The sequence below is a fragment of the Leiobunum rupestre genome, chromosome 8 (genome assembly GCF_980474605.1).
Source record: "Leiobunum rupestre chromosome 8, qqLeiRupe1.1.hap1, whole genome shotgun sequence".
In the NCBI taxonomy this organism is placed as follows: domain Eukaryota; kingdom Metazoa; phylum Arthropoda; class Arachnida; order Opiliones; family Sclerosomatidae; genus Leiobunum; species Leiobunum rupestre.
In genome coordinates this window covers 27279571-27297056 of record NC_143391.1, presented here as the reverse complement: position 1 = coordinate 27297056, position 17486 = coordinate 27279571, and the positions used below count along the sequence as shown (strand labels likewise).

At 35.3% G+C, this 17486-nt stretch overlaps 1 protein-coding gene and 1 long non-coding RNA gene across 2 annotated transcripts; both read right to left on the bottom strand.

Annotated features, from left to right (window-relative positions):
• Positions 1–716: 716 nt before the first annotated feature.
• Positions 717–1200, bottom strand: LOC149932968 (uncharacterized). Its single transcript, XR_016472823.1, has 3 exons — positions 1052–1200; positions 908–990; positions 717–839 (listed from the first exon to the last, which is right to left on the bottom strand). It is a non-coding gene; the product is annotated as an uncharacterized LOC149932968 (long non-coding RNA).
• A 10224-nt stretch (positions 1201–11424) lies between these two features.
• LOC149932967 (gamma-aminobutyric acid receptor subunit alpha-5-like) lies at positions 11425–14451 on the bottom strand. The gene is made up of 8 exons (XM_090157210.1): positions 14411–14451; positions 14260–14333; positions 14010–14077; positions 13828–13941; positions 13276–13358; positions 13061–13206; positions 11785–12170; positions 11425–11712 (listed from the first exon to the last, which is right to left on the bottom strand). The coding sequence occupies exons 1-8, from the start codon at positions 14449–14451 to the stop codon at positions 11425–11427; spliced, it is 1200 nt and encodes a 399-aa protein (XP_090013336.1).
• Positions 14452–17486: the final 3035 nt, after the last annotated feature.

Here is a 17486-nt window from a genome sequence, read left to right as displayed (position 1 = left end):
AACCAAACGTCCATGGCTGTCATGTAGTCCAATATTGGTAATCCGGCTCGAGCTTGAACTATCTGAGTAGACAAGGTCAAGATGGCGGTAACGCCGAGAGTAACCCGACCAGGCACGGCATTGACGTCCAACCAGAACGACACCATGGACAAACAGACAACGAGAAAACTGGGAATGTACGTGTTGAAGAGACTGGCGCTCAGAGATCGTTCAAAAACAAAATTTTCGTGTAAAAATTGAACAACAAAAGTGCCTCCTACAAATAATTTTTTTTATGAGAGGAACTTATATTTGAGGCCTTTGGAAAGGCGTATGCCCAGAAGTATATAATATCCCTCGAGAGAGATACGTACCCATCTACAACGTGAAATTGAAACAGGTACTGTCGTAGTCTCGATTCAGTTTTCAATGCCGCGACTTTCCCGCATCACGATTAAAAATTCACCACATCTATTACTTAGCCTAACTAATATGGAAAGCTTCATTCTGTAGGGATATTAAATAATTTATAAAACCTATTTTTCCAATTGAATAGTTTTAAATATCAATATAATTACGAATTTTTTCCCCAATTAATTTCTTTCAAAACGTATTTCGAAAGTGGCATGTTTGAAGCGAATAACATTTGCAGAATAGCACGATAACTACTTCTCTCTACGATATTTATTATATAAATTGTACAACTTGTATAAATAATATCTGAATACCTTCAATTATCCACCTTGATTTAGTAGATTTTAGTGTTTTTACTTCGTAATTCAGTGGTGTGAGATCGGCTAGAGTCCAATTCACGTTCCTCGGGTGCCAAGTCATGTTTATATCATTCTGGCTTGATTCGACTGGTTCCGCGTTAATTAAAAATAAATTACAAGAAAATCTATAAATGAATAGGCTGCTGGTTTCTTACGCAGTGAAATATTTAGAGAACAAAATTGGGAGTCCATTGGGTAATATTCAAACTTCATGGGGCAAGCCAGCCTTACATTATACCTATACAGTAAAGAATACTTTACAATATATCAGGGCCGAAATATATTAAGCCCATATGTACCGGCTTCCTCGATAAAATTCTTTGCCTGCAATTGAAAATTTGTAAAATATATTCGGTTTTGTGACGTGGTACAAAGTTTCTTCTTTGGCGTTAGCAATTATCGTATCCGGTTTCCAAATACACTTGGATGTTTCTTCCGGGACGTTCACTAAGCCATTTACTTTGGTATCCTGATTTGTAAATTTCATGTAGGGATCTTTCCAAAATTCGCCTAAGAAGAGTTGAATCGCAAACTCCTGAAGAGAACCAAAATGTATTGGGAAATCTGCATCGAGTTACGGAGAATAAAAAATACGAACCATTTTTTCTTCAGAAATATCGTAAATAGCGAAAATCTTTACCGAAATCCTTAAATCTATAGGGTCGTCTAGAAATAACGGAATAATGAGATTCTATACTGTACGAAAATGGTGGGAAACGTCGAAACACTGACGCCGCACTGACCGGGCAAAGTGAAGTTCATGGCTCCGAAACAGGTATCCGGCATATGTTTGCTCCAATCTATCGAGTAGTCCGAACGAACGCGTCCACCACAAACGTTGGCCAATAAACATCTACGAAGGTAAATTAACGAAAAAGATGATTTCATTTTAAAGTCGAATGAATTAGCGATTTTAAACCAGAAAACCGGTTACCGTTACTCACGAAAATAGTACACAAGTGCAAAGATTGAGAGTTCCCATTGAATCCATTCGCAATGCGACCGAAAACCATAATGATATATTTTTGGCTCAAAAAAGCTAATAGAAGGCAAAAATATTTTAATCAAACATGTATACACTCATTTACGAAGTCGGCCATTGCATTACAGGCCTAATTTAAAATAGTACAGGCAAGGGCGCCTACACGTGCTCATCAGCTCGAGACGTCGCGTACACTTGATCGCGTGAAGCGGCCTTGCATGCGCTATTTGAAATCAGACCTGTAATAAAATGGCAGCTCTCTCAAATAAGGATATAAAAGAGGGTATAGCAAGCGGTCAATACTTTCTTACCCGCACCAGTAATATTTTCATTTAAGGCAGGCGCGACTTAATCCCATTGAAAATAATTCGCTCCAGTTCTTTAAAGTTCTGATTTAAATGTTTCCAGCACGCTCAAGATTACTTGATTATAGGCTGAGTTTTTCTTCTGCCATTCACCCTTGAAATTTTCTCACCCTCGATGCGTCGCCAAGCATTTTGGAGAAGGTCGAGTGGCCGGCCTGCCCGGTCAACATGATGCGATTTCGTCGCAAGCGACCGTACGCATGCTACAAAAATTCGAAAATCGCGTCGTGTGAAATAGTTTTTTCAAGTTGCATGCGGCTGCGACCACAAATAGGTATGAACCTATTTTATCACGTGCAACTGCTAGCTTCAGTAGTACAAAAAGGGGGAGTAAATAGGTGGCATTCCTTCGGAAAATTTCTAAGTTTCTTCAGCGCGTCAAAAATTTATTTTCACGTGCGAAAAGAGGATTTTCCACAGTTTCTTGAAGGGTTTATGAAATCGGAAACACCTGGATGTCCGAAACATACTTCGAGAAACGGGTTTTTGATAAAATTTTTAAAATACGTCCGTAGCTTTAATCCTTTTATTAAAAATTATAATGAACTTACCAGTGGCTAAAATTCGAAATAACCTAAAGCAAACGCGAGTTTTTTTGTTGCGGCCCATATCGTTCAAATGTTTTGGCTAAAGTGAGAACCGATGGTGCCTTTCTCTATGACTTATCTACGGAATTTGATGGGTACACCTTGTTTCTTTAAACATCTGCGATCATTTGGTTTCGTCTTTGTTATCGGCTTAACCGAAAGCACGGTGTGAATGAAAATCACGCTAAGGGTGGGCTGAAGTGGGCTTTAGCCCCCCTGCATTTCAGAAACGGGCCACATATTTATATTAAAAGGGCCACATATTTATAATTAAGAATTTAAGAGGCCACATATTTGAATTTATGAATTTTCTTTATCTCTAGAAATTTTTTTTATTGCCAAGAAAAGTTTTTCTGGAAAAAAACTTTCAAAATCAATTTGTTTACTCAATAAGATAGTAGACCATAAACAGATAGATTCGGGAGGAAGTGAGCGAAAATTGAGAGAAAGTTGAATGGGCAATAGAAAGAAAAGAAAGGGGATTTAGGGAAATACCCCGGGCATGCACGTGTCCCCTCCAGGTCGGATACAAGGTCATAGGGGGTCCAGTAAACGCGATGAGAGCGGCAACAATAAACGACCTTGCTCTTCTCGCTTCCTGGAAAATTTTTAAGGGGTCACTAAAGTTGTAAGGGCCACTAAAGTTGTAAGGGCCACAAAATAATTAGCCCACCTGTGAAAAAACCGTAGCGACGCTACTGACTCACTATAGTGATATTTCAATTTCTTACCAATTGATACCGGCGCTATTTAACTCCAAAAAACATTCGGCTTGAGTGAAAATTAAATTAAATTAACAGGTACAACGCGTTCGCGTTTCGCTACCTTATTTCCAGAACCAGGTAAATCGAAAAATTCGCTTTGTCTACAAATTAATTTAAATTAAAGTGTTAGCGTTTCGTTACCTTATTTACAAAACCAGGTAACCCGAAAAAATCATTTTCAAGAAAATTCCTCTTGGGTTTATTAACTTAATGTAAAAGATGATTTGTTCAAATTTAAGTTTAATATTTAAAATTTATTTAATGCATCAAGGGGATTGATTGTACTTAAATGTTCGTGACATATTGTTAAAGTTACAACATTTATTAATTCCTGAGAAAACCGTTTGAAGCACTCTACGTGGGCCACGTTCGAAAAATGCCTCCTGTCGGAGAAATATAGCGTTCTGATAAGTTTGGATCGTTTCATTAGGTTAAAGAAATTACCCAGGTAGCAAAAGCACGTGTTAAACACGATATATGATAGTGCGGTACACGTGTGGAGTTCACGTGGGGAAAACGGCGAGCCTGTCACCCTCAAACACGTGTTTCAGCACGATTTGATAACGTTTTTCGCATGTGTGCATACACCGAGCGTCCACGTGTATATACACCGACCGTCCACGTGTGCATAAACCAACCGTCCACGTGCATATTCATCAATCGCTACGTGTGTAAATACGTACCATGCACGTGTTTAAAATCGAACCATGCACGTGCTTACACACACATTTTAAAGTGTTTAAACACGAATCGTTCACGTGATCATATACTGATCGTCCAGGTGTTTGAACACCGGTTATTTACGTTTAGGGCACCATTCAATACACATGTTCGAACACATAATTAGTTCCTGTATAACACCTTTAATTGTACGTGTTCAAACACCGTAGTAACATTAAACGAACATCGAACTTCCATTCTTTAACCCTAGTAATTCTCCTACATTCATAAATGAAAATATTGCATTATTGTTAGTTAAAAACACCCACAACCTTTTCATTTTAAATTTTTTTAACATACCCGCCTAAAATTAAATAATAACTACGATTAAAAATTATTATGTCCAATATTATTTATAAACTTTCGAATAAAACAATATTTTCAAATAATTATTTATTGAAATGAATTTTTCAATAAGCAATATGAACAAAAGTCAAAATTTTTAGGTCAGAGTTTCCAAAAGTAGACCGGTTCTACCCTTTCGGGGCTTATCAGTGCTGTGTAGGAACTCTGGCTCTCCTTGGAAATCTGCCGATATCAGTATAACTAATAAACAATCAGAGTGCCCTATAAGTGAGCAGTCCATTGCAACTTATAGTGAAATTCTTCACCAATGATTGCATAGCAGTCGCTATTCAGCAGACATCTTTTACGCTCGGGCTTCCGTTGAATTCCAACGTTAAGATATTTATATCAAAGGTCAAAAATTTTAGGCCAGAGATTCCAACAGTAGACAAGAACAAGACGTACGACGGTCAGAATACACACAATCCTTCTAATGTGTTAAGTTTGTTTGAGCTATTCACAGCAACCTGCAACGCCGGTATTACAACCAAAATATATCCACGGTCACACATATATACATATTTACACATATTTGTTACTTCTAATCATACTTTGAAAGCATCGAAGATTCTTGCGATCAGTATCACTCTTATATTTTACTTCTGATCACACTTATTTGTTACTACTATTCAGCCGTTGAGTATCACACTTATATCTTCTGGTTATACGACAAAAACTAGTTCGATCAGTTTCATACTTATTTGTTACTTCTGATCATACTTATTTGTTACTTCTGATCATACTTATTTGTTACTTCTGATCATACTTATTTATTACTTCTGATCATACTTATTTGTTACTTCTGATCATACTTATTTGTTACTTCTGATCATACTTATTTGTTACTTCTGATCACACTTATTAGTTACGTTGAGTGTCACACTTATTACTTCTGGTCATACGCCGAAGACTAGGTCGATCAGTGTCATACCTTCAGGGCACGTGTAAATTAACACAAAAAAACAATCGTGAGTTAAAAACCTTTAAAACACGCGGAGATCACGTGTGAAATTACACGAACTGATTTTCGTGTAATTGAACATATAAAAAACACCTTCAGGGCACGTGTAAATTCACACCAAAAAACCATCGTGAGTTAAAAACCTTTAAGACACCAGGAGATCACGTGTGAAATTACACGTGAGTTATTAACCCTAAATTCCACGTTTTCTACACGTGTGTAATTTTCAAACGCGTATTATCCACGAAAAATACGAAAATTCCACTATAAATACACGTGTTTTTGCTACCTGGGTATGCACTTCCATTAGGTTCCGGTAGCGGAACCTTATTAAAGGCGCTGGAAAGTGGGGTTTTGAAATCCTGAACCTGCTTTATTTTCTTTTTTCCCCGCTTGAGGAATTTGGCTCTGACGGAGATGTTTTGAAAATAGTGAGGAGCGACCCGAGAGGGACTAGTGACAGGTATTCATACGCGAACTAAGATATTCGGGCCTTCGTGGACGTGGTTTTGCTTCTAGTATTTTAATATTTATTTAATTATACTGAAGTTAATGAACGAGTTTAATTCAAATAAAAAACGGAAACGTGATGATACGAAAATATCTCTTGTTGGTGAATTAGATAAGTGGGAAAAGGCAAAAGAACTGTGGTGTAGTACTAAGGTTTATCAAAATGCTCCAGTGAAACCCAGGCCCTTAGAAATTGACTTCGATTCATCTAGCGTTTTTTTACAAAATTCGATGAAACTCGCAAATAATAATTTAAAAAATTACGAACACACTACTACTAAAAGACTTTATCGATCAAATGAATTTTTCGTTAAACATTTGTTGTTCACTAAACTAAATCTCAATAAAGATTAATGAAATTTTAAAACTTTCTACGAGCTCAGCTAACACTAACCAAGACCACGCTGGATTTCGTCATACAAAAATCCCAACACAGCGGTGCCTGTTTACGTCTTCTGACTAAAAAATTAAAATGGCCCCTATTTGTAACAAAATCTTGAAATTTTTAAGAGTGAAATTGTCTTACAGATAGTTTACTGATAACAAAACTACAACGATTGATACGCCTTTTCACGGTCTTCGTGACGACGTAACAACAATGCTGGTATTTTGAAGCGAAGTAGCGAAAAAGCGATAGAATAAATTTGAAAAAACGCGGAGATGACATGACGCCTACCCAAAACATATTAGAATAAATGGGCTATATATTTAAATTTATCTATTTTTTCTAGGAATTGGTCAGAATCCCATGTTATTTTCAACAGGAAAATTTCAATTTTTTTTTTTCAAAAACATTTTGCGTTGCCATGGCAAAACGGTTGCCCATTGAATAATTTCCCTTTAGAATTTTTCAAGTTACATCAAGGTCTGCCAATCCCCCAAGTTTGAACAAAATCGGTGGGTTACACTTCGGGATGTCTCCTTTGTAAGAACAGGGAAGTTATTGTGGCGGCTTATTCGATTTATTCTGGTATACTTATTATATTTTTATTATATTTTATTCATTCTTGATGTTATATGTCAATATTAACATTTTACTTTTCGCCTTCGAATACCGGGAGTTTTAAAACGGGTAAACTGTGTATGAACTCCCTCAGAATCACACTTCAGCAAATAGAACATCGTCTTTAGATTAATTCATATCTCAGCCGAAAAATAAGCCAACTAAAAAATAAAAGTTGTTTCCTGTTTAGAGGGGTTAAATCCTAATAAATAGTATAAAAACAATCTATTAGGTGCTATAAGTATCGATACCTATGGCTAAAATGTACCATTTATCAGAGGCGTACCGTTACGGGGCAGATGGGGTATGTTGAACCAAGGGACGCTCTAGAGGTCTTCTGACCAGGCACCCAAAGGCAAAAAAAAATATTCCCTTCGGTACGACACTGCAATTCTCAAGTCTATATAATATTTAACAAAACATTATTTAAGGTCTAAACTGAAAATTTATTTTATCTTGATCCTTGTTATGTTTTAATGTTTTAATGCTTGATATTCCGAAGGTCGATTATTTTATCTCTATCGATGTACAATATATTTTTTATATGGTGTATATAAACATATGTTTTGTAACCGCGCGGGCAGATCCCTAGCTATGTAACTATCCGACTACAAATTATCATCAACAGAATAAATCCAGTTTTTACCTTCTACTTGTTTTTCTTATTATATCGCCCCAGTAAAAGACATAACAATCCTAGTCAAATATATATTTATTAAAATAAGGAAAACCATCCCCGTAAAAACTAGCGTGCTTTTTGTCCCAAAAAAACCAATTGTTTTAATTTAAACGACTACAACGTTTGTTACAAAATAAACTTGAAAACTATATTTTCTTTTCCCTTAAAAGTGCCATTTTTTTAAGAATTTAATTTTGATTTTAATTTGCTCTAGACCGCCACTTTCCTTTAATAATTATATTTATTATAAATTATGAATTTTTTGGCGTAAGTATTTCTACCCGTTCTATTTCTGAAATAACCTAGAATTATTAAATATAATTTTTAATTTATAAATTTCCGTTCCAAAACGGAGTATTCTTCAAAATGCATATAAATAATGAATACAAATGTTAAAAAAAAACACAATTTTATTTTAAACATACACTATACAAAAATAATACAATAACAAAATCTAGTAAGGATTGTGGGTCCACCCAGATCCTGGACCCCAGTTTTGACCAGCCGACAACCACGTTCACTACGCCAACCATGACCTCCACGACCTCCTCTTCTTCCACCTCTCTAAACCAAGTGTTGTGTCTGTAATAATTAAGTCTATTAAGATAAGTTTAGACGAGCCCGCAGCCATTGCACTCTCAACATATCAGTAGCCATTTGTTGAAGTGCCGCATCAAACGTTGGTACAAAGAGGTGGACATCCAAAGGGCGGTATGTTGCTACCAACTGAGCTTGACGCGCAACTTGCGATAAAAGTTGCCTTCAATGCTCAGATTATTTATGGTGTTCGACGTAAATTTCCACCACGCGCTGCTTTAGTTAATCCATTTCTCACTAAAAAAAGGTTGGTGTCAGCCGGTGTGGTATACACTCTAAAAATGGTTGGGTTTAAAATATTGGGCGATTTTGAGTCACTTTTGACCCAATTCGGGTAGCTGGGTTTCACCAATGCTTTTGGGTTATTTATGAATGATGGATTATAGCACCAGCCCAACCTGGGTTATTTTCTGCCCACAAAGTAGTAAAATAAATTTTGTCGTCTTCTCAACTTTCAGGTTCATAAAATAAAACAAACAAGCGACAGACGTTGGATTCGTTGGAAGGATTTTGTTTAAGGGTAAATTAATTTATCCTACTTAGGATTGCCTTAAGAATTAGACCCGATTTATAAATTAATTATTATTAGATTTAATTTGCATAAATCTAGGCTGTTGTGTTGTCAAGTTTACACCTCTCCACTAGCAGCTTTCCAGACTGTTGTAATAAGCCTTAGCTCTTAATAAGCCTTTGAACTTGTTTATTTTTGTTTTTTTTTAGTCGATTGTGACGTGTGGGACAGTTCAGTCCTCTCGTCCATTTGATTAATCAGGGCGAGATATGTCTAACGGCCACGCCAACGCGGGGATACGTGGGCTGTTTGAAAATCATCTTGTTTCACTCGGTCAGGAAGCCCCACTGAGCAATTCCAATGCGAATGCTGAAACGTTCCTGCCATGAAGGTTCATGGCGGGGTGATCGAGATCTTTGGAGCGTCAATGAGTGGAATACCATATTTGGTTTTTTTTTCTTGAAGTTTTGGTCGGTAACAAAAGTTAAAATTTCAGCCAATGATTCCAACTGTAGACCGGTTTCACCCTTTTCTCTTGCTGAAATTTTGACTTTTTATATAATTCTTAACCTAACCGTCACATACTAAAATATTAAACTACTCGATTTTATCGTGAGAAAAATTCAAACCTTTTCGGGTATAACTTCGCTACCACTTTCATCATCAGGGTTAACTTTGTCAAAGTTCAGAGTAGGATCGAACCAAATTTCCGTCACGATGGCTTGCATCCCGTAATCCTGTGTCATTACAAACAGTAAAGATTACGGCAAAATATTTAGAAACGACCGAAGGCCGGTAATTCACCATCGTTTCCGATAGACCTTTATTTGCGAATCTGATAATGGAAATTTAAGATAACAAATGAACCAATTTTAAAAATTCTTATCATTTTTATAATAATGAACCAGGCGTTCAAAATTGTTTCTTAATCACGTCGTTCCGTAATGAGTTGGGAAAGTAATTACCTGGTCGGGTGTAATTTCGGTGCTCGTAACAGGTTACAGGAATCACCTTATCCCAATTAAATTTTATTAATATCATAAACGAAATATGTTACAAATTTGATGCAAAGGGCCAAGTCAATTTGTGACTTATAGCCCTTTTGAAATATCTTGAATATAAATCAAACGTATTTAACACTTATACAACATTAAAAGGTAAAGAAAAAAAGAAATAAAATATAAATAGGGAATATAAGTATATAAAAAAAAAATAAAATACATTATATAAAAAAAGGTTACTTCCTAAACCATGTTTTGTTTTCCAATAATTTTTTAATTAAGGGAATGGAAGGGCATGTTTTTATCTCTCTGTATGCCATGTTATATTTTTTAATTCTATTATAAAATATTGAATAAATTTTTTCTCCGTATTACACTTTTCTACTTCAAGATAATAAACATTTCTAGTTTTCCTTATTTGGTTATTCAAATTAAATAGCCTCGTATTGTAATTTTTTAAGTTTTTAAATATAAACATTAGATTCGAGTAAACAACGATTTGAAATATGGTTAAAATTGAGGATTTGTGAAATAGCGGTAGCGATGGTGTTAGCCAAGGCACATTATAGATATATCTTTGGACTCTTATCTGAGGTAGATGAACTCTGTTTAAATAATGATTTTTGGTGTGACAACACGCCATTATTCCGTAGATTAAATAGGGGTAAAATGGTGTGGTATAATTCCAATAATGTGCGCTTGGGGAAAATAATTTTACATTGTTTCAGAGTATAGCTAGATCTTATCAGTATACTGCACATGTGGTTAATGTGTGCGTTCCAGTTTAATTTATCATCAAAATAAAGTCCAAGATATTTATAAGAAAATACTCTGTTTATGATATTTCCCCCTACAGTTATCTTACACAAAGCATCCAGTATTTTTTTCCCAGGGAGACTGAATACAATATATTGAGTCTTTGCTATATTAGTTTTTAGACCATTATTATTTAATGGTTAAGCGAGTTCATAAATTCATTGACTGTTTTTATTAGAGCCTCTAAATTTGAAATTTTCTACTAGCAGGATCGTATCATCAGCATACAAGTGAAGTAAATTTTTCGGTATTGAGTGTACAAGGTCATTAATATAAATGTTAAACAATAGGGGCGATAATATGGACCCTTGCGGAACGACAATTTTAATTCTTCTTAAGCTAGACAAATTATTTTTAACTTTGGTAATGCATGTTCTATTAGATAAGTAACTTTTTAACCAAGTAAGGACCACACCTCCTATTCCTAGTCTAGCCAATTTTCTTAGCAGTCTAACGCGGGTTAGGAGTTTGACACTACAAAGACGAGAGACGTTTATATAAAACTAAAGATATTCAAATAGTCTATTTTTAACTTCTTACCATACAACCCTTTGTAATAAAATCACAGTTAAGATAAGGTTTTTTACGGTTATATTATCCACCAGCTGCTACTTTTCAAATAACAACTGAAACGGAAGGAGACGTAGTGAAAGAGAGGTACGAAATTAAAGCTTTCGTGCCACTTTCCGAGTCTCGAAATGTCGAAAAGAGAACGCGAAATGTTTCTGACATTTTCGTAATTAGCATTAAATTTAAACGTAGAGGGTAAATCATTATAAAACTTTCCGTCACACGCTTAGCTTACAGTGTATATCATCGAAATTAGTTTTTTTAAGAGTAAGCTTTATTGTAAAAGTAAATCCAGTAGATACACGTGAAAGACAACATGGCAAGTGGAAAGAGGAGTCTGGATAATCTGTCCAATAGATTGTCCTCTTTTGGCTTAGTCTTCCCGACGTTTCGTTTCTTATTGTCCTTGCATTTGGATAAGTTCTGACTGCCGAAGCGTGCCCTCAGTTTTGGCTTTGTCTTAGGTGAACCATCCACTTGGACCGGCCACGCGATACTCGGCACCTCTTTTTCCTGTTCTTTAAAGGGCAATATTTCGCATTCTTCAACCTTTGAAAAACAATAGTGGTTATAAGACCCTACCTTAATTAAATATATGTACAAATACTTAACCCGTCATACTTCTAGAATAGCCGATTTCCTGGCCCACGACTGAGCTAAGGTGAACTCAATCAAGGATAGGAATACCATCAGCATACAGCCGAGAAGCCAAACGTCGATGGCGGTCATGTAGTCCAAAGTAGGCAGCGAACTTCTAACGTGGACGATTTCGGTGGACAAGGTCAAAATGGCGGTAACGCCCAAAGTGACCCTTCCCGGAACCGCGGTGACGTCCAACCAAAATGAAACGAATGACAAGGACACGATCAGGAAACTCGGAATGTAAATGTTGACCACGCTAGCAACCAATGACCGAACGAAGGCGAAATTAGCGTGGAGAGTCTCGTCGATCGTATTGTCTTGTGCGTGTTGGAAAATCATTAAACCGTAATCATTCAACGTAACGCCTGGTTTTATCAAGGGCCAAAACTACGCAACGGCGAGATACGAAGTAAAATATTTCCTTGAAAGGGACTCAGTACAGTGGCGGAGCAGATGGTCCGCAGGGCCCGTGGCGCGGGGGGGTGGAGAGCTTCGGGGGGCCCCGCTCACCATAAAAAATTTAAAAGGGGGGCCCCATAGAGATTTTGGCGGGGAGGCCTTTGAGTTCTCAGCTACGCCACTGACTCAGTACCGTTTCAATTTTAGTAATTTCCCGCGCTAATCCCCAAAATTGGATTGGTCGAATCTGCTATTACTAGGAGAGGTCACTTGAAATTCGGATAAAAATTTTCAAATGATTCTGTAAACGAAGCTGTAGGTATAATCATATGTAATATAATTACTCATAAGTGTGCCTCTGTTTAACATATCTGTATTAAAAATTTAAATAAGACCTTGTTTCACAGCCACCAAAGAAAATACGGACTAAAACTGGTTTTAACTTCCTTCCCTCCCCGCCAGAACTATAGTTTTGATGACGATAAACCGTCATCGACTAGGAAGTGACGTCAATTACGTCATATCCTCGCAACAAGGTCTCATTGAGAAAAAGTTCTTTCTGGCACACTTATGAGTAATTATGTTACATATGGTATGTCATGTTTAGTTTCCTCTAGTACGCGAAACGGCATGAATTTAAACTTCAGCGCGTACAAATTTTGAAGGCGCTTAAAAAAATAAACTATTACACACGCTAAACGCAATTAATTTTCTTTTGCATCAAGTCATCGCATCGTTTTTATCCTTGTGAAAATTATCCCTTCAAAGAATTGGATTTTGTATCGTTGACCATCGCCATGGCGCCGTTTTCGCGAGGGAAAACCAAACTTATCGGAAAATCAATTTCCTATCTTACCAATAGATTTTACCCTTTCACTCGTAGCGTTCAACATATAAATTTGGTAGTTTAGCGGTTTGACATTGTTCAGAAAATTAACGGCGGGAAGAATAGTGCCATTCACTTCCGATCCGTCTAACCACGATAATCGTACCTCGTGCTGTCTATGAGCGACTTTGAGAAAAAGGGAACATTGCTCACAGATGCTTACGGATTACATTGATAAGACTCACGTAGCTTGATGTCCAACGAACAGAGCTGAGAATCCATTGGGAACAAATGGAAATCCATATTGCAAGAAGCCACTATTTTGTATCTGCGGGTGAACAATCGAATTAGATATCTTATCTATACAAGGAAGTGAAAAAACCTTATACCTGCTAACGCGTATTATGAACTCCAGCGGTAAAATTAACTTGGTGAATCGGTTGGGGAGCGTTTCGACGTAGAGCTGATTTACTTTGGCGTTATCGAAAATAGTATCAGGTTGCCATAAACATTTTACCTTCACGAGAAAATACTTCAATCATTTTAAAATAAAATTTGTATAATATACCAAGAATGAATTAATTTACGCTTAGTTAGAGAGACTATGATGGGGGAGGGGGAATCGAAACACAGGTTAGTTTCAATCGCGTCCAAAAATGCAAGCTATAGGGGAAATGAGCTAACCTTTCGAGCATGAGGAACATTATAATTATTATTATTATTCGTTAGAAATCATGTCATCGTAATCCCTCTCCCTAAGTTTAAAAAAAATACATTCTTGGTATTCAAAACATTACAACGTGATCTGGAATTAAGAGAGATTCCAATTCTTCAACTTCCTCCGAATAACGCTCCAAGCTTAGCTCAAAATTATCTCGAATTTCCGTCAGGTAAATTTGCATACCAAACTCCTACAAAGAACGAAATACCTCGCTATGGTCGAAGTACGTGTTAAAAATGAAATCTTTAAATATCGCACCATTTTTTCCTCGCAAATTTCGTAAATGGAAGTTACGTGCAGTATGACTCGGAGCGATACGGACGATTCTAAACAAATTTGATGCGTGAAATAAATTAATATTAATGATCGTTACATACCACCCGTTGATAAAAGGCTTACGTGATTTATTCATTAAAATAAGTCAATTAGGATCAGACAATGTAAATTGGTTAAATATTAACGTAATCGTTACCCACGAGCAATTTAACGGCAATAATATTACACTTACCGAGAATCACTTGATCATTTCCGGTGCAGTTTTTAGGTTTCACTTCGTCCCAGTTAATTTTAAGGCGCTGAGCCCTAGTAAATGTTTTCGTTACATTAGCTATTACAACGCGTAATATTACGCGAAAAATACTTACAAACACCACTCGTACCTTGCGAAGACAGCTAAAACGAACAACGTCCAAGCTATCATTTTTCAATGTGATATTGGCTATACGTTGTCATTTCCATGAAAATTACCTTCGTAAGTCGAACACGCAAACCCTCCCTCAACACGAAACCTGACCACAGTAAAAGACCGAAACATGTCAAATTTGAATAAAATTACAATGATAATGAGTTTCTTACAGTCTACGAGGACATCTACTCTTTATTAAATTGAAATAGCTGACAACGCGTGTCCAGAGCAAAAGTCAATTATGTCTAAAACCCTTAGTTTGGGAAAAACGAGTTCTTTCGAAATTCACTTATATCGACTTGCTTGACTTTTTCTGTCAATTATTATTATTATTATTATTATTATTATTATTATTATTCTTGTTTTCCCCTGTACGAATCACGTAAAGTTTACGTTGACTAAACAATTAGTAAGAACTATTGAGTACACTCGCGCTATTCGCAGAATCAATAAGCGTAGGCGTTTTTTTTTTGCTACACTTTGAGTCAATAGTTCGTTTTCGTGCAAAGTTAGTGAAAAGTGTAGCACTAAATGTGTCACTGCGTTCAAGTCCTCGGCTTATCAAAATATAGGGATAGATCAATAAATGTAAAACAAATTATAGCCTGAAAATTATTCTGAGATAATTCAAAATTGCAATGTGCATAAATAATTGTCCAAAATAAAGGCAGCTGGACAATTTTCTCATAGTTTGTATTGAGACGTCTTTCAATATACGAACTCTAGAGGGAAATAATTGTATTTTTGGGGTTTTGTGATATAGACTAATCAATTCATATAGCACACGTAGGAAAATACGGCAAATATTTTATTAAACAAATAGAAAAATATAAATAAAATAAATCGAATACTGAAACGAACCAGGTCAATAAATCAGAATTAAACTTTATGTAATATAATCTCATATAATCCATCTTCTAATTTCAATATACTTTCAATCCATCTACTGCTAATTTATGATTGGCTTGAAACATGTACCTTAACAGGTTCCTGCTTATTTTACAAACTACGGAACAAAAAAATAGTGCGCAGTGTAATTAATTGCTATAGTGATTTTCTAAGACTCTTTCATAGAGAAAATATTGTTCATTAGTAATTTTTACGTTTTACGTTGGCGGATCAAGTAATGAACCATTTTGAACTGTGTTGCTGTGTACGCCTCCGCAGTTTAGGGGTGTCTAGGTTTCATTTTTACAGTTCTAAATGAATACTTCTGTCGTAAAAGATTTATAATAATTCTGGAATAAAAATAAATAATATTGGACATCAAATACATAACCTGGCTAGGTTAGTATGCAGATCGCCAAAATTATTATTTCCGTTCCAATTTAGGCTGTAATTAAACACCAATGTCTTTCATTTTTTCACTATGGCAGATTTTAAAAAAGTTCAAAATGAAAAGCTAATTTTACGGTTTCTTACCTGAAAATGAGGAATGGGTGTACAAATAATGAAAATAATTGGAAAAAAATAAAAACTAAGAATACCGCGTTGTAACGTCTTTGGGAAGTGAAAATATACCAATATCAATCGGAAAAGATTCGTGTAATTAGACTCTTTTAATAACCACGAAAACTATGTCCATCCGAGTTTGAATCCGAAATAAAATCTAAAAGATCATTGATTTTCTTGGATTAAACCAAAGGTCCTTAAATACAGCCATATATGGGTTATTACTATAAATGCTTGAATGTCAAAAATATTTCGATCTTGCAGAGTGCTCTAATTCGTTACACGTTCCCGTGATTAATTGGTTTCTTAGAGCATGAGTCAACAACTTCACTGCTTATGAGTTCTTATTAAAATGTATTCCACATAACCATTACACTTTTCTACCCCTTACCAAAATCGAAGTTGTATTTTTTAGTATAAAAACAGACTCCTTTTAAGCTGCCACAGTCCCAAATACATCCTGGTTTCAGAGTTAATTCATTCTAATTTGGAGTAAGAATCGAGACTTATGTAAGATTGCTATATTTTGGTTTGTTTACGTTTCAAACAAGTTAGAAAAATAAAACTTGTCTAAGACTTTTTTGAAACTGCCATAGTCCCAAATACATCCTTATTTTAGATTTATTTAGAGAGTCTTATTTAAGACTCCTAATAACGGTTAATTTCAGTTCAATTTAAGTCTGATATTCCTCCTCTAAATTTAGGCTTGTTTAAGATTAAATTTAAGCGTTTATTACTAGGGTTATTTTAAACTTATTACTAGCTGCAAATATATTATTAATTAGTCTCAACTTGAACTGAAAAAATAATGCATGTTAATCTCAATTTAAACTGTAAAAATAGTGCACATTGTAACCTCAATTAAAACGGTAAAAATAGTGCACATTGTAACCTCAATTAAAACTGTAAAAATAGTGCACATTGTAACCTCAATTAAAACTGCAGAAATGACAGCAAATCTGGCCTTCATTTAAACAGTATTTTAATCTTAAAATATTTCAAGATATTAGCTTGTTGACAGCTTGAAAGCATTTTTCATTCGTACAAAATAAATACTCATTTTTACTAATTTTACTGTAAATCCTAAACCTACTAGATACATTTTTCAAGCCGTTGATCTTCTCATTTGTCGAGAAAACTAAAGGAAACAATACTAATATTTTCGTTTCGAATTCCTAAGTATAAAATAAAAAACAATTGGATTTTATACCAAGTTGTGTATGGGGTGCCGTTTATATGAATGAACGTTCAAATAATATTTTTTTGAAATTAATTTGTTCCGCGATTTAGAGTTAACTTATTGTTTAGACGTGACAGTGGTGACAAATTGTTAAAGACCTTGAATACTTAAAACATGAATACGTTTATTTACATTTAAATTGATGGATAATTACATCGTAGTTCAAGGAAGCGAAAAGCACTGCTTACATGTTAAAATTGATTCCACTTTTATACTACACTAAAAAATTATTTAATGACATTTTTTAATATAGATAGATTAGATAAAGGTAAAAAAAATCAAATTAAATTACAAGCATAAACTAAACATTCCGGTGTCCTTGAAATGTTGCGTTTCAAAACAAACTTGTGAATTTTTA